The 22,954-nt window shown below is 40.5% G+C and overlaps 1 protein-coding gene and 1 long non-coding RNA gene across 2 annotated transcripts in view; one reads left to right on the top strand and one right to left on the bottom strand.

The window, feature by feature from the left end:
* The window catches only part of LOC119909534, a 41,349-nt gene extending 27,151 nt beyond the window's left edge, over window positions 1-14,198 (bottom strand). The window contains exons 1-2 of the long non-coding RNA XR_005445471.1: window positions 14,081-14,198; window positions 13,709-13,838 (exon numbers count right to left, since the gene is read on the bottom strand). This is a non-coding gene — a long non-coding RNA (uncharacterized LOC119909534). The remainder of the gene's footprint in view (window positions 1-13,708; window positions 13,839-14,080) is intronic.
* A 138-nt stretch (window positions 14,199-14,336) lies between these two features.
* Window positions 14,337-21,167, top strand: LOC119909533 (elongation of very long chain fatty acids protein 4-like). Its single transcript, XM_038727793.1, has 7 exons — window positions 14,337-14,474; window positions 16,277-16,362; window positions 16,967-17,154; window positions 18,032-18,112; window positions 19,163-19,334; window positions 19,468-19,595; window positions 19,776-21,167. The coding sequence occupies exons 2-7, from the start codon at window positions 16,296-16,298 to the stop codon at window positions 20,055-20,057; spliced, it is 918 nt and encodes a 305-aa protein (XP_038583721.1). The 5' UTR covers window positions 14,337-14,474; window positions 16,277-16,295; the 3' UTR covers window positions 20,058-21,167.
* Window positions 21,168-22,954: the final 1,787 nt, after the last annotated feature.

The following is a 22,954-nucleotide window of genomic DNA, read 5'->3' as shown; positions in this document are numbered from 1 at the left end:
ACATCTCGATGCCGAACCGCTAACTCCCAAGACTGGGCCAGGATGAGCCAGTCGTCGATATAGTTTAAAATGCGGATGCCCTGGAGCCTCAGCAGGGCCAGGGCTGCATCCATGCATTTGGTGAACGTGCGGGAAGAGAGTGCTAGGCTGAACGGAAGAACCCGATATTGGTACGCTGCGCCCCTGAAGGCGAACCTCAGGAACAAAGCCGTGCTACTTAGTTTCTAAAACGCTGCTGTCGTCCAGCAGAGGGGACACAGTCAGCCGTGCAGAGTAGCTCCTCTCATAGCTGGGCGCGGACTGATGACGTCAGCCCGGCTCCCGGAAGTCATCCTCCATGATGCTAAGCACATCTAGCTCCTCAGAATCAGACTGTGCAAGCCTCTCCAGACTTATACCTCGGGCGGGAGAAGCCGAGAAACGGGCTCCCGAACGGGGAAGAGAGGAGGCGGAGTCAGCAGACGAGGACCGGAAAAAGGCCTCAGCCGTCCCGACGCCCTCGGAGATATCACGCTGCGATCCCCATGACCGTAGCCGCCACAACGCCTCAGCAACCGCGGGGCCTGAGCCACGGGGAGAGCGCATCCGACCGTCTTCCGAAAAGAGAGCCACACAAGACCTCAGCACCTTCAGGGACCGGGCCTCACCATGGCCTGTGACATCCCCAGACAGGAAACACACATCTCATGAGTCTCCCCCGCCGCGATGTAGCGTGGGCATGGAAAAACACATTGTCGGAACTGATTACCAGACATGGTCTCTACTGCTTCGTCAGGACTTCCAGGTAAGACAACAACTTTCTCGATAGTGGAGCTTCCAAACATACTCAGAGTGCCTGCTGAATAGAAAGAAGCTAATGTGTCCTGTGTGCCGGCGTGCTTATATACAGCTCCGGTTACGCCATCACACGCTACCGTTCTAGCAACACCAATAGAATTGGAGTAGTTTCATTCATAATTCAGCCCTTCCACGCCCAGAGGCGTTCCCATAGTGTCGTCACTGACGCAGTTCGAGTTCCCTCGAAGGGGAACTACAGGGGTTTCATGCAGGCTTTTCAAACCTTAATTTTCTGTAGCTGTGCATTGGAGAGCAGATAACCCAATGCCGTTATTCATGTAAAGGTTATTTTTTGTGGCTTCACTATTACATTTATTACTTTTATATGGTAAAAGTGAGGTTATTTTTTAATAACACTGAGTTAAAAGTGTTGGGTTGACAGCTACCAAAGTTGCCCAGCATGGCTCAATTTATCTACTTTTGAGACATTAATTTCAGTTTATTTATTTTCAGAGAAACCTTAAGTAACCCTCTGGTGTTTTTGACCACTAGTAGCACTATGGAGCTGTGTTTTTTTTGGGCGGGTCCCAATTTTGCTTGTATGGCACGATGACGCACATTCATGTGTGTGAGCAACATGACACACGTTCCTGTTGCCTGTGTACCACTTCCACTGGTCGAAATGCCAATAATAAGATGCACGCTGTCAAACACACATGCATAGACAGCTATAAATAAATAAACTCATATAAGTATATGTGGTGTCCAAACAATAATGCTGCGATGATGTGTTGAGAAGAAATCATAAAGTTTATTAAATCAAGGAGTTCAGCATCAATTACAAGCTCTGCAGCAGCTTGGAGAGTGACCCAGCCCGATGGCCACTCTGTCTCTACAAACATAGCTTATATAGGATATGTTTAGGTATCTGTTAGGTATCATAGAAGGGTTTAAGTCTGCAAAGTAAAAGGTCAAACCCATAGAAGGGTACAGTACTATTTTGAAGTAACAAAACAAGGGGTTAGAGGTCAAATTCTATAGAAGGGTTCAGTCCCTACATAACCACCAATCACTGCTCTCCCCGTAGAAGGTGGCATTCTGTACTATACATCCTGTCACATCACATTTTTTAAACGTGAGCTAAGATAGCACAAGCTTAAAAGCTGCAGCTGATGAAAGATATCCCCTCAGACATTTGACCATCATTTACGCAGCAGGAAAACAGCTGTGACTTACAGCTAATCAAACAGCCTTGATTGATGGCAGTATCACATTTGTATTTTTAAAATTTAGTCCATATTATTTTGACTTTTTACAGCAGCACAGGTGTAACAAATAACATTAGTGATGGCTCTGTTCCATTTAGGTGTGCCAGTCAGATAGAGAGCTAGCATTCTCAGTACAAAGTCCCTGGAACTGGCATATCTAGCTGGAATGCATCCAGTATTATAGTAATCTGATCTCTGTCTCACTGAGAAATAAAAGGGGCTATTCACTAAATAGAGGTTATTCATAATCATAAAACACCTGTTAAAATACAAACCCCATTTCCAGAAAAGTTGGGATATTTTCCAAAATGCAATAAAAAAACAAAATTTGGGATTTGTTAAAAGTTGGTAATGAGGCATGTTTACCATTGTGTTACATCACCTTTCCTTTTAAAAATACTGTCTAATAGTTTGGGAAGTGAAGATACTAATTGTCCCAGTTTTACAATTGGATTTTTGTCCATTCTTCTTTCTTTCTGATACAAAACATCAGCTGGCTAACACTGTGTGGTCACAATTGTCTGATTCTCCTCTTCGTGATGCGCTATTCATTTTCAATAGGAGACTCTTTGGGAGTCTAGCACATGCACTCTGTGTCTACGAAGGCACGCTGTTGTAGCCCATGCAGACTGAGGCTTAGCATTGTCCTGCTGAAATAAGCATAGTTGTCCCAGGAAGAGACACCGCCTTGATGGCAACACATGTCTCTCTAAAATCCCAATTTATGAATCTGCGTCAGTGGTACCTTCACACAGATGCAACTCACCCATTCCGTGGGCAATGATGCACCCCCATACCATCACAGATGCTGGCTTTCGCGCCTTTCACTGATAACAATCTGGATGGTCTTTTTCATTTTTGGCATGGAGAACTCGACGACAAGCTGAAGTGTGGACTCATCTGACCACAGCAAACGGTTCCACTGTCTTTAGGCTCATCTGAGATGACCTCGGGCCCAGAGAACTCGGCTGTGTTTCTGCATACAATTGATGTATGGCACCCTAATGGGGGAATACAGTTTCTGGTTGAATTTCTGGATGCAGCAGGGGACTGTGTTAAGTGACAACGTTTTTTACCCCCGAGGCCATATGGCTGATATTTGTCACAGAAGCATGGTGGTTTCTCAGACTGTGCCGCCTGGTAATTTGAAGGTTGCACACATTCAACAGTGGTTCCTGACCTTGACCTTTACACATTGATTATTAACAAATAACTGCTATGGCAAAAGTGTAGCTCCTTCAAACTTTGCTACACTAATTTTCAGCAGTTTTTTCTGGCTTTATTGCCAAAACAAGTGTTAACTATGAAATACACTGAACACACTCAAAATGAGAGGTGTGGACTCTGTATTTCCATTGATGATGCTTGGTGATCAAATATAGTAAAAATGGATATTATCATGTTGTTGCTGCTGTTTACGTTCTCTCCAGACACAAAATTCAAAAAAATTGCACTGCGGAATGTTGTGGGTGTTTACATGTAGGCTATATATATATAGCCTTTGCATATAACTAACTGTATATTGCCTACTGTTTATTTTATATCAGTTATTTTTTATATTTTACCATATTTTAATACACATTTAAATATCTGTTAACTGCTGTAGCATGAAGGGACTACAAACTTTCTTTTCGTTATGGAACCTTTTATAATGATAAATAAACAACCTTGTAACCTTGAACCTTGAGATGTCTCCAAATTCCCTAAATCACAATTTTCACAACATTATGTACTGCAGATTTTTAAAGACCAAAATTCTCTGCAATCTTGCATTGAGAAATGTTCCCTTTAAACTGACTAACATATTTCTGGTGAATTTTGGCACAAACCAGGTGTTACTTGAAAATTCTGTGCACTTTTCAATCTTATTTTAACTCTGTCCCAACTTTTGTTGAGTATGTTGCAGGCTTGAAATTCTAACTTTGTTTATGTTTACAAAATATAATATATTGAAAATATTTTCTTTGTATTCAGTACTACAGTTAAATACAGGTTGAATGAATTAACAAATCACAGACAAAGAAAATATCTCAACTTTTCTGTAAATGGGGTTTGTATAAATGGGATATATATTTAATATAAAATAGAAATTCCGCCAGTTACATTGCAGTAAATCCCGCCAAAAGCCTTTTCTTCGGTGCTTTTCTTGTACTCTTTATGAATGACTTTTAAATGGCAACTAATTTTAGTGAAGATGACAAATATGTTGTTATAAGTCTGTCCTACAATGACAAGACACAGACGCTTTTGGGACTCACGGTAATTTTAGGACAATTTTGGTAAATATTGGGCAACCCCAGCATCTAGAGGAAGTGTAATTGCTGCGTTAGTGGATCCAGAGGAGTAGTTAGCTTGTCTTCATACTTGGCAGGACCAAGGTAATATATAAAGGATGTTTCAAACACATAAAACACACCTGGTTTGTGTTTGTAAAAACTTCACACTAAATTATTTTTTATTCTGTACATTATGAGATACAACATAATTTACGGTTATGCATTGTAACTCTACTTCTATGAGCACAGGAGGAGCATGTCTGGTCTTTTCCATGGTATCAGCCCTATTTACAGATGCTGTGACTCACTCTAGAATCCACAAAGTCAATGACACTTACAATACATAACCTTTATCCTATTTCACACAAGCTTCACCCTAACAATGGGATTTATCATAACAGCCCCTTAGGGCTTATACAAGATTAGCTGTTCTATACATGCACACAAAAAGGGGTAAGGATTGTGGGTAATTATGCTCATCCTTGGTCAACCACCAATAGCAACATGAAAACATAGCACCGTACTGCACAGAACAAAGTGGTCTGTCCCATACATTCCACATGGGTATTCATTGAGCTAACAAATACCTACATGCCTGGGCTTTTCTGTGCACGCATGGACTCTACTGTAAGCACACAAAACTCTGAGTGACAGTAATTTGTTGAATAAGACCCACTCAAACAACTGAATTCCTTCCTAAAAACAACTGTTTCAAATGTGTCCCCTCAATGCAGCCATTTCACAAAGTAGCTGCCTATCAAAATGAAATTCCTTTCTGCTTGGTGTTCCCGTCTGTTAAAAATGTCAAATTAAGCTGATAGCCTGTGCATACACACATATAATTATATATTTTCCCCTGTCTTTTATTTATATAATTCAATTACACACCAAATAACTCCAATAATGTTATCAAAGGTCATTGGCATTTTAAACCCAGGTAATTGGCGGTAATTCTCACAGTGCAGCACACTGGCACAGGTCACCCAGCCTCTCTGAGTGACGTCAGATACTGACCTCAGCTGTGGCAGGGTCGGAGGCAGTGGGTCAACCCTTGGCAGTGGATCCAGTTCAGATTAACATTAACAGAACGTGACAGTGCTGAGAGGCTTTGAGCTCTCTGGGGTAGAGGATTAACTAGAGACTGCTATACCTGGAGTGCCTACCTAGAAGTAATGCTGTCCCAATTACAAACTACATACTAATATAAGCAGGTTTAAGTATGTAGTGCGACCATGCTGGAAAAATGACTAAATCAAGTATACTCAAAGATGTCAGCATATATTCTGAATTTGCTGCATTGGGAATGTGCTGCCAGTTACAACATCAATGAAGGAGCTACTCACAGATCAAAATTTCAAGTTCCTCTGAAAAGGAAGGAAGGAAAATAAAATATTAAGGAAAAACAATTTGCTTTGTATTTGTTGAGAGGGGGCACTCCACTGATTTTACATGTAAAGATCAGTTTACTCATCATGGAGAGCACTACTCAACTGCAGAAAACAGTTGTATAATGTCTTATGTAGCTGAGCTTTCCAAAGTATGAGAAAGTAACCTTGAGGATGTCATCAGGGTTATCTTGAGTTAGGTTTGACACTTCAAAATCTTTGACAGAAAAGCTGCGTTATAGAGTAGGGGTATGGAGTTTGAAAGATGTATTTAACTGTCAGGAACGTTCTAATAAAATATGCTCTTGAGTTGTACTACCTAGTAGTTTTTTTATCTGTCTGTTGCAAGTCCCCCAAACTTTTGTATGTAACATACAATATCACTGTAATATCCCTTTAGGTTCAATTAGCAAGAATATTCCAAAATAAAACTTTGACTGACGACTGCCATTTCACATCTTGAGACATTTCCTGTTGGTGGTTAGTTCCTGTTGACTTACTACAAAACAGTGTAATACTGTATGAAGATTAATATGGCATGTATAATATTAGTGTACTATCAGTATGTGTAGGTACACACTCAATGGCTTTGATGACTATTTACAGTATTGCTGGGAAAAACACAAATTTTCCATCTTAAAATTTTAATTTCTTTAATTTAAGTAAATAGGACTAATAGCAGTGTCACACAGCATCTAACTCAATTTAGCCAATGTATCTAGGGACAAAACCCAATGTCACAATCATGACAACAGAAGTAAGCAATAACAGGTCAATAAAATGAAAGTAATTTTATATTATAAAAAATTATTGAGTGAACTGAATTTGGATTTATCTGAGTCCTAGGTAGCCACCAAGTTTGTTTTTTTAGCTTAATTATTGTAACCTATTGTTGTAACCTATCTTGCAGTTTATCTATAAACGTAAATGCCAACACAGGTAGCACTCAACAACAGCAACAATATATTTTTTAATTTGTTTATTACATTTGAACAAAACAGGCCAGAAAGCAGAGCTCAAGCAAATGTAAATTGGCAGTGTGGCCTATCTGCCCATTAACTAAGTCCCCATTATGGGCTTATTGGCAGAGCTGGTCCAGAACCAGCTGTAAATATAATTAGTGACCACATTGTGCTGGAAGTACCTCATGTTGACTCTTGCTTTCCAGTTACAGACCCTCTCTGCTGGCTACACTTCAAACTTCTTGTAACACTAAAACTGATCTAATAACTCGTTTTGTGTAGCGGTACTTGTTTTTTTTATAGATTTAAATTACACCATGCCTATGACAGAATTTTGCTCAACACAGTCAAAATAAGTGGCTGCACTGGGTGCCAGCGAGGCAAAGTCCTGAGAATCACATTTCATGTAGTAATGGCAAGTCAGTGAACAAAGTGTAACTGCTTCCAGCCAGCTTTAGTCTAAGGAGGAAAATATTTTCCCTCAAAATATGATCATACTCATTACATAAGACAATAATGCTGTTCACATCAAGAATGCGCATTCAATACTATGTAAGAGCCCATAAAGTGGGCAATGAGGAGCTTGTCACAGTGTATTCCATATTGTGTAATAACATTGTTAATGTAACAGGTAGGGAGCTGTAGTTTAATCATAACTGGATTTTTACAAGTGGATTTTGGTCATAGAGGTTAATGGGGTGCATATGTGGTGTAATTAAATGTGCTGTGAACTCAGCATGATGACATCATCACAACGTTACAGAGAATATATTTGAGCTTAATAATAATAATAAACAGTGACAAATAAAACACATCATTCAATTTTGAGGACTATTTCACTCAAAAAGCTATCTTCATAATTAACCGAAATGTCCGGCATTTATTTTCCAAGCCTGGTTTTGATTAAGTGCATGAAACAACAGTTTTTTAGGATCACTTAATAGGTTACAGTGTGACCAAAGCCAGGACAAAGAATGTCAGTCCTGCAGCTTAGAGCCGAGACTCAGATTTCATCAGAGGGTGGTTGTTCCTTCGACAGATCAAGAGACCTGAGAACTGAGACCTCATTCTGTGGTTTGCACTCATCTGTGACCTACAGGTTGTGACTACAGGTAATGAAAATATTATAGTAAACCATAAAGGGGGCACACATGTTGGCATATCATCACCTTTTAAGTTAATATGGTGGACTTGTAAGCAAAACAGTTGCTTATTTAAACATCCGGCAGTAATGGAGCAACATTGTCATTCATTTGGTGTCGTGTTTCTGTCCGCCTGATGAATGTCAGTCCATAATATTCACACTCTTTTAGCTCTGTTTTTGGTCTCTTCCAACTCCTGGAGGAAATATCTGGCTAAATACACCACTATGTTTACCAGCTAGTCTCTAACTTTGTCTGTCTACCATTTGATGCCGAAAACAATATGAGGGCCGGACAGCTAAACACTGAGCTGAAACTTTCTATAAAGCTCCATAAAGCCCAGGGGAGCTGCAGATTCACGTTATAATTCTCAGCAGATTCATCACTACAACTTTTCACATTGTCATATTGTTTTCAAATACTAATTTGTTCCATTGTTATTATAAGATTATTAATTATAGCTGCTTTTTTTGTACACCTTATGATGTGCTCTGAAAACATCTGAAATATGTCATGCCTGGTGCACAATAATATTTGAGACTGTTGTTGCAATTCCATAACACCTGCAGTTAACAATATGATTGACCCTCTGTTATCTGTCAATGAATATGATGAAGAGTGTCAGGCCCCTTGAGTTGTCTTAGACCAATTACTCCTTACAGTAAACATTTTGTCTTCAATTATCATGTTAGTCAATTACTTTGCATATCAGACAGACATGTGTGAGAATGGACACATATGGGTCTGAATTCCTAGCAGTTACTACGGGTGTGCCGGAGGGATTGATTTTGGGCCCTCGGTTCACCAGTCCACCATCAGTTGTTTTATTATCAAATGTATCTTTATTTATACAGAACTATTTTACACAGTTGAGTCAGAGAAATTATAATAGTGTAAAATGAATATAACTATATGCTCAAATCTATCTTGACTTCAGTCTGAGTTGTAAGAGGAGGGCTGTTGAAGCAGTACCGTCTGACTCCACACTTAAACCCTTAGATTTAGATAACCAAGCTTTACTACTGGAGATAATTATAATACTCACCATTTTAAATGATATGGTTGGTTTGCCGTTCTTGGATGTAATAATTACTGGTATTTTTTTTTTAAGAAGACCTTATCAGAAAATCGCCATCTGATATCTTAGCTTTAAGTCTCAAGTAGTGTGGTTCATATTTAACTTGCTGCAATGATTAACTGATGCTTCAGGGACTATTTACAAGAAGTGATTCAGTAAAGATTAATTTTACTGGAATTATTTGCAAAGCCGCCTAAAGATTTTATTACTCTGTAATATCAAGACCATTCTAAATAATTCCTGTAACTGCTTATTCTGTTTGTTTATTGTTGTTTTCAGCTTGTGTCTCTTCCTGTTATACTGCAATATCATATTTAATTTCCAGTTAACTGTAAACAGGGCTACGCTGAATGCTCAGCAAGCCTACTTTGTATAAATAAAGGTAAACAAATTGAGTGTGTGTGTGTGCATGCAAACGCAGACTGAAGTGTGTGGATGGACATGTGACATGTGGAGGAAACTAAAAAAAAAAAAAACAGAAGAGAAACTGCCTCTGAAAGATGATGATGAATGAAAATGGTTAAGAGTTGAGAGACAGGAAGCATAACACAGTGAATGAGTGGAAAACAGAATAAATAGAAACTGTAGAATGACTGCAACAGGAGAATTTGGGCGAGACGGGGGAGGGAAAATGAATGAGCAAAAGAAAGGAAAAAAGAAAAAAAGAAAGGTTAAACATTAACAGTATAACAGGAAAATTTGGTGCTCCATCATCGGCCCTGTGTTGAGGTACTTTATACATGTGGGCCTTGCGCACTTCTTGCAACACACTACAGCGGGGGAGGGGTTCCCCTTACACAGAGGTCAGATGAGGACAAGACACTGTGTGTGTGCAGGAGTACATATATATGTGTGCAAATCCTTTTTTATGGGAAGCAGTAAAAAAAGCCCAGTTATCCTCAAAATGGCACAAGCTGTGACCTAATGCCACATCTAGTGAGCCACTATAGACAGAGCAGGATCAGCTACTGAATGAAGCCAGTTAAATCACAGCCTGATGCATATGCCTTTCAAATTAAAACCATATGAAAAGACTCTGATGGAGTGGACTTGATCCAGATTAAACAAGAACTGTGAAAGAAAACGACTCAGGGCAATTAGATGAAATTGGAGAAACTATAGTTTGGGCAGGAGCACAAATTAAAGGAGCATGAATTTAGTCGTTTATGGGAAACTGTTGCACTTTTCTGCATATGAGAATGCTATAACCCACTGTGTTTAACCTGATGGTAAAATACCAGTCTATAGTAAAATGCAATTATTTAGTCCTGCCTTAGGATACATGTGCATTTTGCAGACAAAGCTATAAAGTGACAGAGACTTCACACTTGGGTTCACATGCATACTCACCTATAGTACAAACACACAGAGAAACCATTGAGAAAAGTAAGTATATATACACACTCTAAGAGCCAAATCTCCTTAAGCCTGTAATTTCCTGGCCGCACGTGCTGAAACAGAGGCAGGACTCGAGAAATCATCTTGACTGAGTTATTCCTATATGTGCTACTCCCCTCACACACCATCAAAAATCCTCCCAGATCTCAGCCAGTCATGATGACAATAACGTGTTGATGTATGCATGTGTCTCCCAGTGCAGTATGAGTTTTTCTGCATGTGCAAACAGACACATCATGTAGCAAGATATTGACGTCCAACCTATCCCAGTTACAGGCCCGTGTGAAATAAATTAGCCCCTTACTAAGGGAATGTTTTGGAAAAAGTGGTATTTCCCAAAGGCTTTTTTTACAGCAGTGCACTGCTCCAGAGGTATGTGGAAAATGGTTCATCCCAGGTGGTTGGCTGCGAATGTGCCCTACAGAAGGAAATTTCCCCAACAGAGATTTTGGTGGTTTGTGCACAGTGTGTTCCAGCATAAATCATAAGCTAATAGATCTCTGCTGGATGCTTTGGGGGCTACAAAAAGATGGCTATGCTCTGGCATTTGCTTAGTTGGAAATTGTGAAATGTTTACCCCTTTCAAAATGGCACTGCCAGATGTAAAATGAAATATGAAGTCCATAAAAAGTGATAAAGAGTGCATAAGATTAACAGACACTAACTTTACAGGTCGTGAAAACACAATATATAGGCCAAGAGTCAAGTGAGATAAAAGAAATACCAAACAGGGCAAGAATGAAGAAAAAAAAGAAAGAAAGAAGACAGAGGAAGCAAATAGGAAGAGTGAAAACAGGAAGTTCAGTCACCAAGACATGATACTTAAACTCTACTATATAGTCGCATTGACACACATACACATAGCATAGATACAGGTCAAACAGGCATTGAAAAAAGCATTAAGAGAAGCATTGGACTGCTTTGTTGCAACTACCATTTTATAAGGTCTCTAAATATTACTGGTACTTTCCAACATGTGAATCAAAGCTCTGTGGTAATATAACATGCTTCCCTAATGACAAAATTGAAAACTCATGAAGCCCTTATTAACCTTTACCCATTTTAAATGCAATCATAATGCAAAAAATACTTGTTTTTAATGATGCCAATCTGTTCTTTTGGGTCCTACGTCACTTTTAAAGAGTGTATATTTGGCTCTGTGTTATTTGGTGCTCTTCTTATTGTTCAAGGATGTGGTAAAATAGTTTGTTTCTGTCATCTTGACCCTCTTCTCACTCTGAAATCTTACACACCATGTTCTAGATGGTCCGAGATGTCCATCCATCCATCGTCAACTGCTTATCCTGCGTACAGGGTCGCGGGGGGCTGGAGCCAATCCCAGCTTACATCGGGCGAAAGGCGGGGTACACCATGGACAGGTCACCAGTCCATCTCAGGGCCACACATAGACAAACAACCACTCACACCTAAGGACAATTTAGGGTCACCAATTAACCTAGTCTGCATGTCTTTGGATGGTGGGAGGAAGCCGTAAGAAGACATCTCGGCCCACTGGTCCGAGATGTCTTCTTTTTTATTTCCTCCAACTTGAATATCTGATTGCAGATAGCCTTTCTAAGTTTCCCCCCACATTTTCTGTTATAACAAAACGTCACTAATGACCTCACAGGAAATGTAAGTATTTCACTTGTACAACACAGCATGTAACTAAGGCAATGCTAATGTATAACCATATCTTTACTTTGCAGTTAATTGTCTTTTATGTTGTAACGGAACACACTTTCCAGATGTCAAATGAGCCATGCCACTTTACAAAGAAACTCTGCCTCCGTGTAACACAGCCAAGAGTTGTTTCCGCACTATTCAGGGCTATTCTAATATTAAGTGTATTTATTCAACCCACAATCTGCAGCCAACCCAACCTTCCAGGTTGCCCTGATGTGGTTGGTGGAACTACAGACCAGTAGTCATGACATTTCTGATTATAGAACCGCCAACGTGCCTCCTTCACATTCTGCATTTACCACACTCTGAATACGCCAAACCAACTTGCCTGCCACAAGGACCACACAGATATGAATGTGTGTGTGTGTGTGTGTACAAGATAATTAAGACCAATGGTAGGCAGGCAGACAGGTGAATCTGACAAAAACCAATGGAGCTCTTCCTTTTTTACCTCATGAAAACAAATTTGGATCTTACTCATGGGAGATATGTTTGGTCATTTTCAGACCAGTTCTGCTACATGCGCCAACCCGCACCACCTCAAGGATGGGAAAGTGATACCAGCTGCAGTTTAAGCTGCAGGTGTAGACATGGCTTCTACAGTATTTACACATGAAGCCTACAGACAATCACTGCACCGATAAGCAGCCTGAATGACAAATGTTCTTCTCCAACACAAACCTTTCTCCAAAACCAAGCTTCTCATCTTTAGGCCGGGATGGAGAGGTTGCTTTTGGGATTGTCCATTTAAGAAATGAGAGGTTTTGTGTTGCCTGAGCAAATAACTCTGAGTACCATAATTACAGTGCAATTTCAGTCTTGAACTGAACCATCAAGGCAAATGTGGAATAGTGTGGAGGAGAAACAACTTTTCTTGTTGTTTATTCTTTGTAGTGTGCATACAGAATTTACTTGACTTTACATTATCACTTATGCCAAATTAAGTGGACAATACCTGTCATGCTTTCTAGATTTAGGTCATAGATTTATCAGTGATATGGCAAATCACAGTAGTAAAGGATTGTATGCTGAGTATAGATGTTATTGTGTTGATATATAGGTTGTGAATTCACAGCTAAACAATGAATGTGCATATGCTAACTTTCATTTGCAAGATATCTAACAGCATTTAAACACGGTGCATTTTTCCATGAGTGAAATTATGAAGTACTGTACAGAGGGATGTTGTAGTGTCCATGTTATTTGGTTCATGCACACAGGAACACGCACATTTGCTTTGGCCCTCAGCAGGATTCAAAAGATAGATTTATGTCTCAGATTTGTGTATTCGTCTGAATCACCAACACATGGTCCACGGACCAACTGTTTCCTCCATACACACACACTGTATTCCTTTACTGTTTTGGAAGACACTAGCAGCTCTTTGGTCTTTGGACCAGGTTTGCACAGTTCAGCTGGATGTGTCACAAAGCTCATGGAAAATCAAAGTAAGTACAAATCCATAAATAAATGACACAGGAAAAGGATAGAACAATGGATCCTTTCTAAATGAATCTGGTTATCAAAGATGGCAAAAGACCCTGAATGTACATGAAGCACTGCAGACACTCACAGCTACATTTCACTGGTTTGGTAATTCACGTTTGACACACAGTGTTTGTATGGTGACTGTACAGCAAACAATAATACAGTACGCTGCATTATGAACTAACAATGCTCCTTAGCAGGATTTTTGTGTAGACTACATGTTACAAGTAACTTCATTGTTGACTTACTGTAAAGTCAGGCTTCCTTAGCAGAAACCTCATCTCTTCCCAGGTCTGGTGAACAGAAGATGGTAGCTTGACAGCACCATCTAGTGGGAAAGCCCTGGCACACACAACAGGGCGTGTTATCGCCAGATACCTGCAGGGGCCAAAGTACATAGAAGTGGACATTTGTTTTTAGGATGTGGAAACCATAGACTGTATAAAAGAAGTGGGAAACATATGCTTAGCTTAAAATTCCATTGTACGTGTCACTCTTCTCGAAAATATTTATTTAGTTGTTGTTGTTTTTTTATTAAGTCTTTTGATGAATCAGTAGATCAGTGTGTTGCTTGATTAGTCGGTTCACTAGTTATTTAGTTAAACAGCTGTAGTAAATACCGAGGAGGAGCAGAAGAAAGTAATCGTCTTTGTCACAAAAATCCAACGGCCATGAGCATCCGACGGCTGCCGCGCGCGCACACATACACGACAGTGAGTTCCCGCATGCGCAAAGTCATCTGGCTTCCCTCGGTGTCTAGGAGATTGCGAGAAGATGATGAGGCTGAGCGGCCGGCACGGACTGAATGCATAATTGGCCTGTCTTAGTCATAGATTTTCACTTGCCTTGTCTAGTTTCTTGCCAAATTGCTGTTTAATGTCGAACTGTAACCGGCGCGGTGTAAAAACTGACCAGCAGTAGCGGGGGAGGAAGAACGGGAGCGAAGCAGTAACTGAGAGGAGTTGGGCATCAAATTGCACCGGATGTCATTACACGCTCTTAAATATCGAGGACGTAAGTAACTGGATCCTTTTTGACAATGTATGCGTGTGTGTGCCTTGTTGCCGTAATTTGGTTTTGAGCAAGCTAAACGTTTTTCCTGCATTTGCCTTAAAAACCGGCCAACTCCGTGTTGTTGGTCTTATTTTAGGGGTTCATGAAGGAGCCTTGCTGGGAAAGAGCCCAGCCCTTTGTCTACGACCTATTAATTATTTGTAAGTGGGCTAAGGGAGACACTTTTTATAGTTTGGCAATAAAGCTAACTTAATCTTATTCCCCCAGCGCCTTCCACCCACCCACCTGTTAAGTCTGCAAAAACGAACATTTGAATTAACATAAAACAAGTGTAAATTATTTTATTGGTTGTGGGAGAGCTACACCTGTTTTAAAATTAATTTCGCTATCCTGTGAGATATCTTTCAGGCTGCATAGCAAAATACAATAACCGTGTTATAAGTTACTAATAGTGGGCCAATTTTCTTCACGTTCAATGTTTCTTTTTCTTTCTTTTTTTTTTTAGAGTGCCACCACGCATGCAGGCAGATAACAATCAAGCAGGCTTTTGGGTCGTTGGGCATTTGTACTTAGGCCTACATGTAAGCTCGTAGATCAATTGAATATAAGCCTCTTGAGCGGTCCGAGCGAAACCTGCTGACACATGCGCCCCTGTCTTTTTGTGTGCGCACAAACCCTGTTAACCCTCTCCATCTCATTCCCCTCGACCCACTGCAACTGAACGAACCCCTGGTGGGCATGTTATTATGGGAAGTCCTGCAAAAAAACGGTCCATCCTGCAGATTATCTAGTGCTCACACCCATGTGTAATATTGCTCTAAATACTCAGCACTTTCCTGTCAGTGAACACTAATCGGTGGCCAGTAGTCACTGTCTACAGAGCAATGAATTATTTAAAGGGCAGCTGATCTGACGCGTCGGGATTAATTATAGACTAATATAGGGACACCTGCTCTCAGCTCTCAGGTGGATAAGAACTGTTTGTTATGTAAAGGTGATTAATTAAAGTCAATGAGGTGTCCATCTCCCTCTCCCTCTCTCTCTCCATGTGATATGTACCAGTATTAGTAACTTTTAGTTTGATTTATTTATGTCAGACTTGTCCTGTTAGTAAGTGAGGCGCTTTAATAGTATTAAATCTATCTGCCAGAGAGAGAGAGGAAAGTGTCAGGAACAGAGAATGAGGAATTACCCAGTGTCCTCCATCCTATTTCCTACAAATCTCAAACTGTTGTGACTGATCAGCAATCATAAGAATCAATGGAAAGGGCATTAGCTTCTTGTGGAAGATAATGTTACCATGCCATTTCAAATAGCGGCAAGTGAAGAGAGGCTTCGTGCGGCCATTTAGGATGTTTTCAGCAGTGTGGAGAGAGAATGTAATGGAAAAAACTTTATCTATGCATTTATTATAAGCTGAATAATTCCACACTTTAGCATATAGTACGACACAGCATAATACAAATCCCTGTCTCAAAGACTCTCACTTCTCACATACTGTCTGGTAAGAATTCAACACCCTGAAAAGTCAGTTTAATAGGCCATTATCTTTGGCCTGATAAATATGTGTACATCAGCAATTGCAGGCAAGTCATGGCAGAGATGTGGCAGTAAGAGTATTAGTAGAGTGACATGTACTAAGAGCACAAAATGATATTGTGGTGTTATGTAGCTCCTCATGCTATTAGTTAAACTGATAGGCTACGTATGGCTTGTAATTTAATTTGGGTGGCTCTCGCTGACCTGGCCTGTCTTGCCTTTCTCCCTCTCTCTCTTTCTTTCTCTTTCTCTGCCTGCCACAGTATAATCGAGACCAGAGCCATGGAGGTTGTAACACATTTTGTGAATGACACTGTAGAATTTTACAAATGGGGCCTTACTATAGCAGGTAAGACTTTTTTTTTACTTACTTCACTGCGACCAACACTGAATCATGTCCGTTGTTATCACTGTCATACAAATTATCAGGCAAATCTTTTGGGTTATGATAAGACTTTAGTCACCGGGGTATTGCACAGAAGAGAACAGATAACACAGATTATAAACTTCTTGCAATTTGACCATGTTAAAGTCAGCATACAATTATTAATTGCATCGGAAAATGAGAGCATAACTCCATAGCAAATTCTCTCAGGTCAAAGTTGAACCAGGAAATGACCAGAGGTAGTTATAATATACTTTCCATTCAGTCTGTTTTCACCTCCAAATGCGTAGTTCAGATAATATGGTCAAACAGGGGACTTCCAGTGCACTGTACCTGTATCTTTACAAGGGGGCTGGTAAGTAAATTGTTGTCATTATCCATAAGAATAATGGAAACAGCAACAAAAGGGCAAAAATTTATAAAAGTATGTTGAAAGTACTAGACTAGTGTCGAGTGGTTGATAAAGGTTGTGGGAGAGGGTGTGTGTGTTAGCCGTGTGTCCTTATGTTGCTCCACCATTACACCTCACAGTTTTCCAATCATTGAAATGAACCCCTTTTTCCTTCAGACAAGAGGGTGGAGAAGTGGCCGATGATGTCATCTCCCCTCCCCACTCTGGCCATCAGCTGCCTGTACCTGCTCTTCCTGTGGGCGGGGCCTAGATACATGCAGGACCGCCAGCCCTACACACTCAGGAAGACCCTCATAGTCTACAACTTCAGCATGGTGGTCCTCAATTTCTATATCGCCAAAGAGGTGAGGACTCGGCACCACTTTTTGAAAATGGCTTTCCCTGCAGGCTACAGAGACATGTTACATTAAATTACATTTATTCATTTAGCTGATGCTTTATCCAAAGCGACTTACAATTGCTAAGTATGTCAAAGGTTGCAGGCCTCTGGAGCAACTAGGGGTTAAGCGTCTTGCTCAGGGACACACTGGTGTATGTGTCACAGTGGTGAATTAAACCCAGGTCTCTCACACCAAAGGCATGTGTCTTATCCACTGTTCCATCACTACACCTGAACGCTGTTAACAAAATAACAGAAAGATTACCAGACATAAAATCATAGAGTACTGTTTTTATAGAAAATACAAATTATAACTTAGAAACTATAAAAAGATTGGGCTTAAAAGTCAAAAGACATTATTAAACTCTCACCTGAAATATCACTTGTTTTGATACAAGTGATACTGCCCACTGTGAGGAACCTACCACTTAATGTATGAGACACTCACAATAGAACCACTTTAATGTGCTATTTAAATGGTTGTTAATATAACTGTAAGTTTAGTCTCTCATGTTATCTCAACTAGACCTAAGCATGTAGCAGGTGGTGGTGCATCTGATTAATTCTTTTGCAGCACATAGTGTGTGTTTTGTGATACACTGAAGAGCAGAGCAGAAGATGGAGTCTATTGCAGCAACAATCTCCAATCCCTGAAATGTCTGAAAGCTCTCAGTTGTTTCTAAAAACCCTCTGGTTTTATAGAAAACTCAAAACATTTTGGCAGAACATGAAATGTTGAAAAAAATAATTATTTTGCTTGAAATAACTTGTAAATGGATCCTTCAGTCAACCATTTTCCTCTAAGCCTCTTTCTGACTTCCTTTCCTCTTTTTACCCATCAGCTCCTACTAGGCTCTAGAGCAGCCGGGTACAGCTACCTCTGTCAGCCTGTCAACTACTCCAATGATGTCAATGAAGTCAGGGTAAGCTCTCTCTAGCACACACATCACCTAACACATCACAGCGCAGAGATTCACATATGCCTGTACACAAGTACCAAACTTACCCTGGGAAAATAGGATCAATTTGACAAACCAATGCATTAACTTTTGCTAATCACCTATAAAGCAAGGTGTTTTTTCGAAGTCTTCCAAGTGCGTGGATGTTGTAATCCTACTGTTGACGTTAAGGAGATCACTGTTTCCGTATATCAGTGCATTTGGTTTTGCCGCAGGTTAAAGGATGAAAGAAACAGAGGGAGGATTGAGAGATAAAAGTTTCTATCTGCAGCGATATCAGGACAAAGAGGGCGTGGCCTGCACTCAGATAGGCGGGAGTAATTGGTCTCACCACCGTAACACTCCATCCCCATCTCCACCTTCAGGCCACGCCCTTTAATGATGGCATCCGGCCGTATCTTAGAGAGCGCGCGTCGGGCTGGGAGGAATGAAGAGAACACAACGCAGAGTGCTTTGTGGCATGTTGTTTTGAGAAAGTGAATACATCTGAGATATATATATATAAGGCAACCAAGTCTCTTAACATATATTAATAATAATTAATCTCATTCTTAAGTCCTGGCACTTGATATGTATATGTATATCTTAAGATATGTGTACAGTTGAATACAAATTAAATATTGATTTCAGGCAGTTTGCATAATTTATTCACATATAATTAAAAAGCATCAATACAAATGGGAGTAATATACTTGATATAATAGAATTACTCTTAATATGATATCTGAGTATTTGGTATGCCCTCCAGTGGTTCAGTGTACTATGATCCTAACGGTCCCTTCTACAATGTGATATTACTTATAAGCTTTTTTTAGTACTTTGTACTTTTCTCATATGCTTTGTTGACATTTATAGTTGTAAAAACAGCTCTCTGCAGTAGTAATGATTCACTCCACTGTCCTACATGTCTGGAATCAGGCTTTACCTTTCAAAGATGCTATCCTATACGGTGGTGTTAGTGTCTGAGATACTCCGCTGTGAGCTGCAATCATTCACCCTGTTTTATGTCTTCAGATAGCATCTGCTCTCTGGTGGTACTATATCTCCAAAGGAGTGGAGTTTCTGGACACAGTCTTTTTCATCCTGAGGAAGAAGTTCAACCAGGTCAGCTTCCTCCACGTCTACCATCACTGCACCATGTTCATCCTCTGGTGGATTGGCATCAAATGGGTCCCCGGTGGACAATGTGAGTAACAGGGTCTTTGATGCTGTCCAGATGTTAAATTCATCAGATGGGTCTTGGATGGGTCTTAGATCGTCTGACTCATGAAGCACTGGCATTCAGTTCATACAAATTTAACCCTCTAATCTTTCCACAGCATTTTTTGGTGCAACCATCAACTCTTCCATCCACGTCGTCATGTATGGTTACTATGGTTTGGCAGCTTTGGGACCTCAGATGCAGAAGTACCTCTGGTGGAAGAAATACCTCACCATTATTCAGATGGTGTGTATTCCTGTATGCCTATATTTTGTGTGTGTTAAAAGTGCAGATGTGTATTGGCTGCCATGCCCCAACCCAAAGCATGTGACTTTGAAAAACATACTGTTATACATACATTCTGCACGTTTGTTTATGGTTTTGCTTCATTATTTTACTTTGGTGTCTACATTTTGTGTTCAACAGATCCAGTTCCACGTGACCATCGGCCATGCTGGCCACTCCCTCTACACAGGCTGTCAATTCCCCGCCTGGATGCAGTGGGCTCTGATTGGCTACGCTGTCACCTTCATCATCCTCTTTGCCAACTTCTACTACCACGCTTACCGAGGCAAACCTTCCTCCACGCATAAGGGAGGCAAGCCCGTTGCAAACGGCACCTCTATGGTAACTAACGGTCACAGCAAAGTGGAGGAAGTGGAGGATAATGGGAAGAGGCAGAGGAAAGGCAGAGCGAAAAGAGAATAAAGAAAGAAGAGGGCTTGCGTTGGCGATGAACAGAAAGAGGACAGTTGATTTTAAGGGCCAGAGAAGGAGGGAGGAGAGGGAAGTTCAAACCAGACCGGCTTCATCCTCCCTGCAAATAATGTAGAAGGATGTGATTTGCAACCAACTTGGAAAGATGAAAGGGTAGCAGTGTGTGTTTGTGGGTGTGTCTGTAAAGGTTTCAGGATTTGAGAGGGAGAGAGGGGTGTTGGTTGTGTCTATAACAGTTTTTTTTTAATCAAAGAATACAAAATGCTGATCATGTAGGCTCCCTGCTCTTCTGTCCAACTGTGTTTTGGACCACAATAGGACCAAAATATCCAAGGACCTACAAACTGCTCAGCAGCATCCACTAATCAACCAAAATTCACCTCCAACTTTTGTACTCTGGATTCCAGTTATGTTTTAACTGAAAGCTTAAATAGTCTTTAATGTGCTAAGTTATTTTCTAGTGCTCTAAAAGAGTTTTAATTAATTTAACTATTACCAACGAAAGAACATGCAGAAGTTTATACCAAAGGTTTTTTTTCTTGGTTTTTGGGAGGGGGGGGGGGGGGGGGGATTTTTGTTTACGAATACTTAGAGTTGAGCAAAGTTAGCAAACGAAAAAATCACAATACGACGTTCTCAAAACTGCCATCTATTGTATTCAACTAAACCATATACCAGTCTGACTTGTCTTGGACTTCACATTTCTCTGCTGTCTCAAACTGATGTGCTGCATTTACAGAAGGATGTGCTATTTTCTTTGTCTTCATTGTGAGTTAAAAACATGGTTTAAAACAATTTGGGGGGGGCTGTAGTTTCTTATAGTATTTATGCAAGTTTGTGGGTATCTTTGTTATAATATTTTTTGTGGGTCCTCATGATTTATTTCTTTTTGCTGTGCAATGTAGCTGAAGTGCAAGAATATGAGATCAGACGTTCAGCTCAGTATTGTCTCTTTGCCATGTAGGACTGAAGGGAAACTCATCCTGAAAAGAGCTTTTTTTTAAAGAAAACTAATGGTTATTTCATTGTCTTATCAAAGATGAAAGTGACACGGCTTCTGGATGCACATATAACTGAAATAAAGACAATGTCAGCACCCCAGAGTTTGTTTGTGTGTCTTTGTGTCAGTTTTAGTGTGTGCACAAGATCACACATCAGATCTAGATGTCACCCACTCAGAACCTAATCTGGAGCCGAAGCCTTCCCATCCCCCATCTTCCTATTTCCTCTCTCTCTCTCCTCCTTCCTCTTCTTTCTTCATCTCTCTCTCTCCTCCATCCTGGAGAACCACAGGATGGAAAGGGCTCTGAAAGGTGTGTGTGTGTGTGTGTGTGTGAGAGGCAGAGGTAGGTTGTGTCTTTGGTCTGTCCAGACAGATCTGCCCTAATCTTTGGGGTAAATTGGCTTTAGCTCCAAAAGAGCTTACTTCCACGTCACTCCACGTGTTACGCAGGAAAGCAGGTCACTGGAAGAGAAGCCGTTGCTAATCTGGAGGGACCATCAGGTCTCTACTGTAACTCTCAAACTGTATGCATTGGTTAACATATAGGAAAGTGTTAATTTATTGTATGAAACACTGTACTTTCAAGTGATAAATGGCAGAGCATAAAATACTGGCACGTTCTCGCCCCAAATATGAGAAAACACAAGATATGCTGTGTATTTAATGTCCTGGTTAATTTTAGGACTTTACCCCTCCCACTCATCCACCTATTTTGTGTCACATTCACCATTCATTTCTTAATTAGCCTCTAACAAACACACTATATGCCATTGCTCTTTCCCCACATTGTGGATTCACTAATGGCATCTATTAAATTATTCATCCACTATCTATTTCCTGTTGTTCAAAAGCCTCGGATCATACCCATCCTGTTTTTCCTGATACGTCTCAGGGTTTTTTTTCATGCTCAGCCACTTTTTCTGCATCCTCCTCCCCCCCAACCTACTGTACATGCACTCGTTTGCAGTCTTCCCACTTATGCTTGTGCACCACCACCTGTCGCTTTGCACCCATGGCATCAGAATGGAGGTGGAAGTAGGTCGAAAGGTGTAGATGTGAACGATAAACTAGATGAGATGAGTGAGAGGAGGTGTATTTGTCCTCCATGGGGACACAGAGGGATCTAAGCCAGGGACTAAGAGGATTGCAGAAGGGCCAAGGCTTTTCTATCAAAGGCATTTAGCACAGGTCGCTTTAACCTGCATCCCTGCTGCTGCAGGAATGTATGGACACAGATGAACTAGTATAGGCCAACTATAAGTGCACTTTAATGTAATATTTTATATATCTCTATGCAAAAATGAAATTGCTTGTTCGCAAACATGTTACTCTTTCCCTGCTTTTGAGTATGTGCTTCAAATACACAACAATGCCTTTTTCATTTCTTTAGCTGCTGACAGTCGACTGATCCACCCAGTCCTCTGAGAGGGCCAGCCTGGTGGAGGGTGAAGGGTCAGTTTGCAGGGGTTAAATCTCTACAAACCTGACCTGTCACTCACTCATCTCATTAGCACTTATATGACTAAGGAGCTCATTCTAGCCTCACAGAGTGGAAACAGTCAGCGTTTTACTGGCTCTCTGTCTGTGTGGGACGGATTGCCTTCAGAGCTTGTGCTGATCCTGTTTCGGGTGTGTGGGGAGCTCCCTCTGCTGGGTCTGAATTATTGTTGTTATTATTATTACATTAGATTTGTGGATTAGAAACAGATGAGGGGCCACATGCAACGTGATTTCTGGCAAAAGTGGTTAAGACACATGTACACACATGAAATCTTGCATGTATTTATCTCTTGTCAAGAAAAAAACAAGAATGTTACCGCAAAACATTATTAGAAATTACCTAGTGGGCAAATGGTTTGGGGTAGATCCATCCATCCATCATCAA

This window comes from Micropterus salmoides, unplaced genomic scaffold (genome assembly GCF_014851395.1).
Source record: "Micropterus salmoides isolate LMB-PRFRI ecotype aquatic unplaced genomic scaffold, ASM1485139v1 Ms_hic_scaffold_18, whole genome shotgun sequence".
In the NCBI taxonomy this organism is placed as follows: domain Eukaryota; kingdom Metazoa; phylum Chordata; class Actinopteri; order Centrarchiformes; family Centrarchidae; genus Micropterus; species Micropterus salmoides.
The sequence above is the reverse complement of the archived record's forward strand: the minus strand, read 5'-3'. Positions and strand labels throughout refer to the sequence as shown.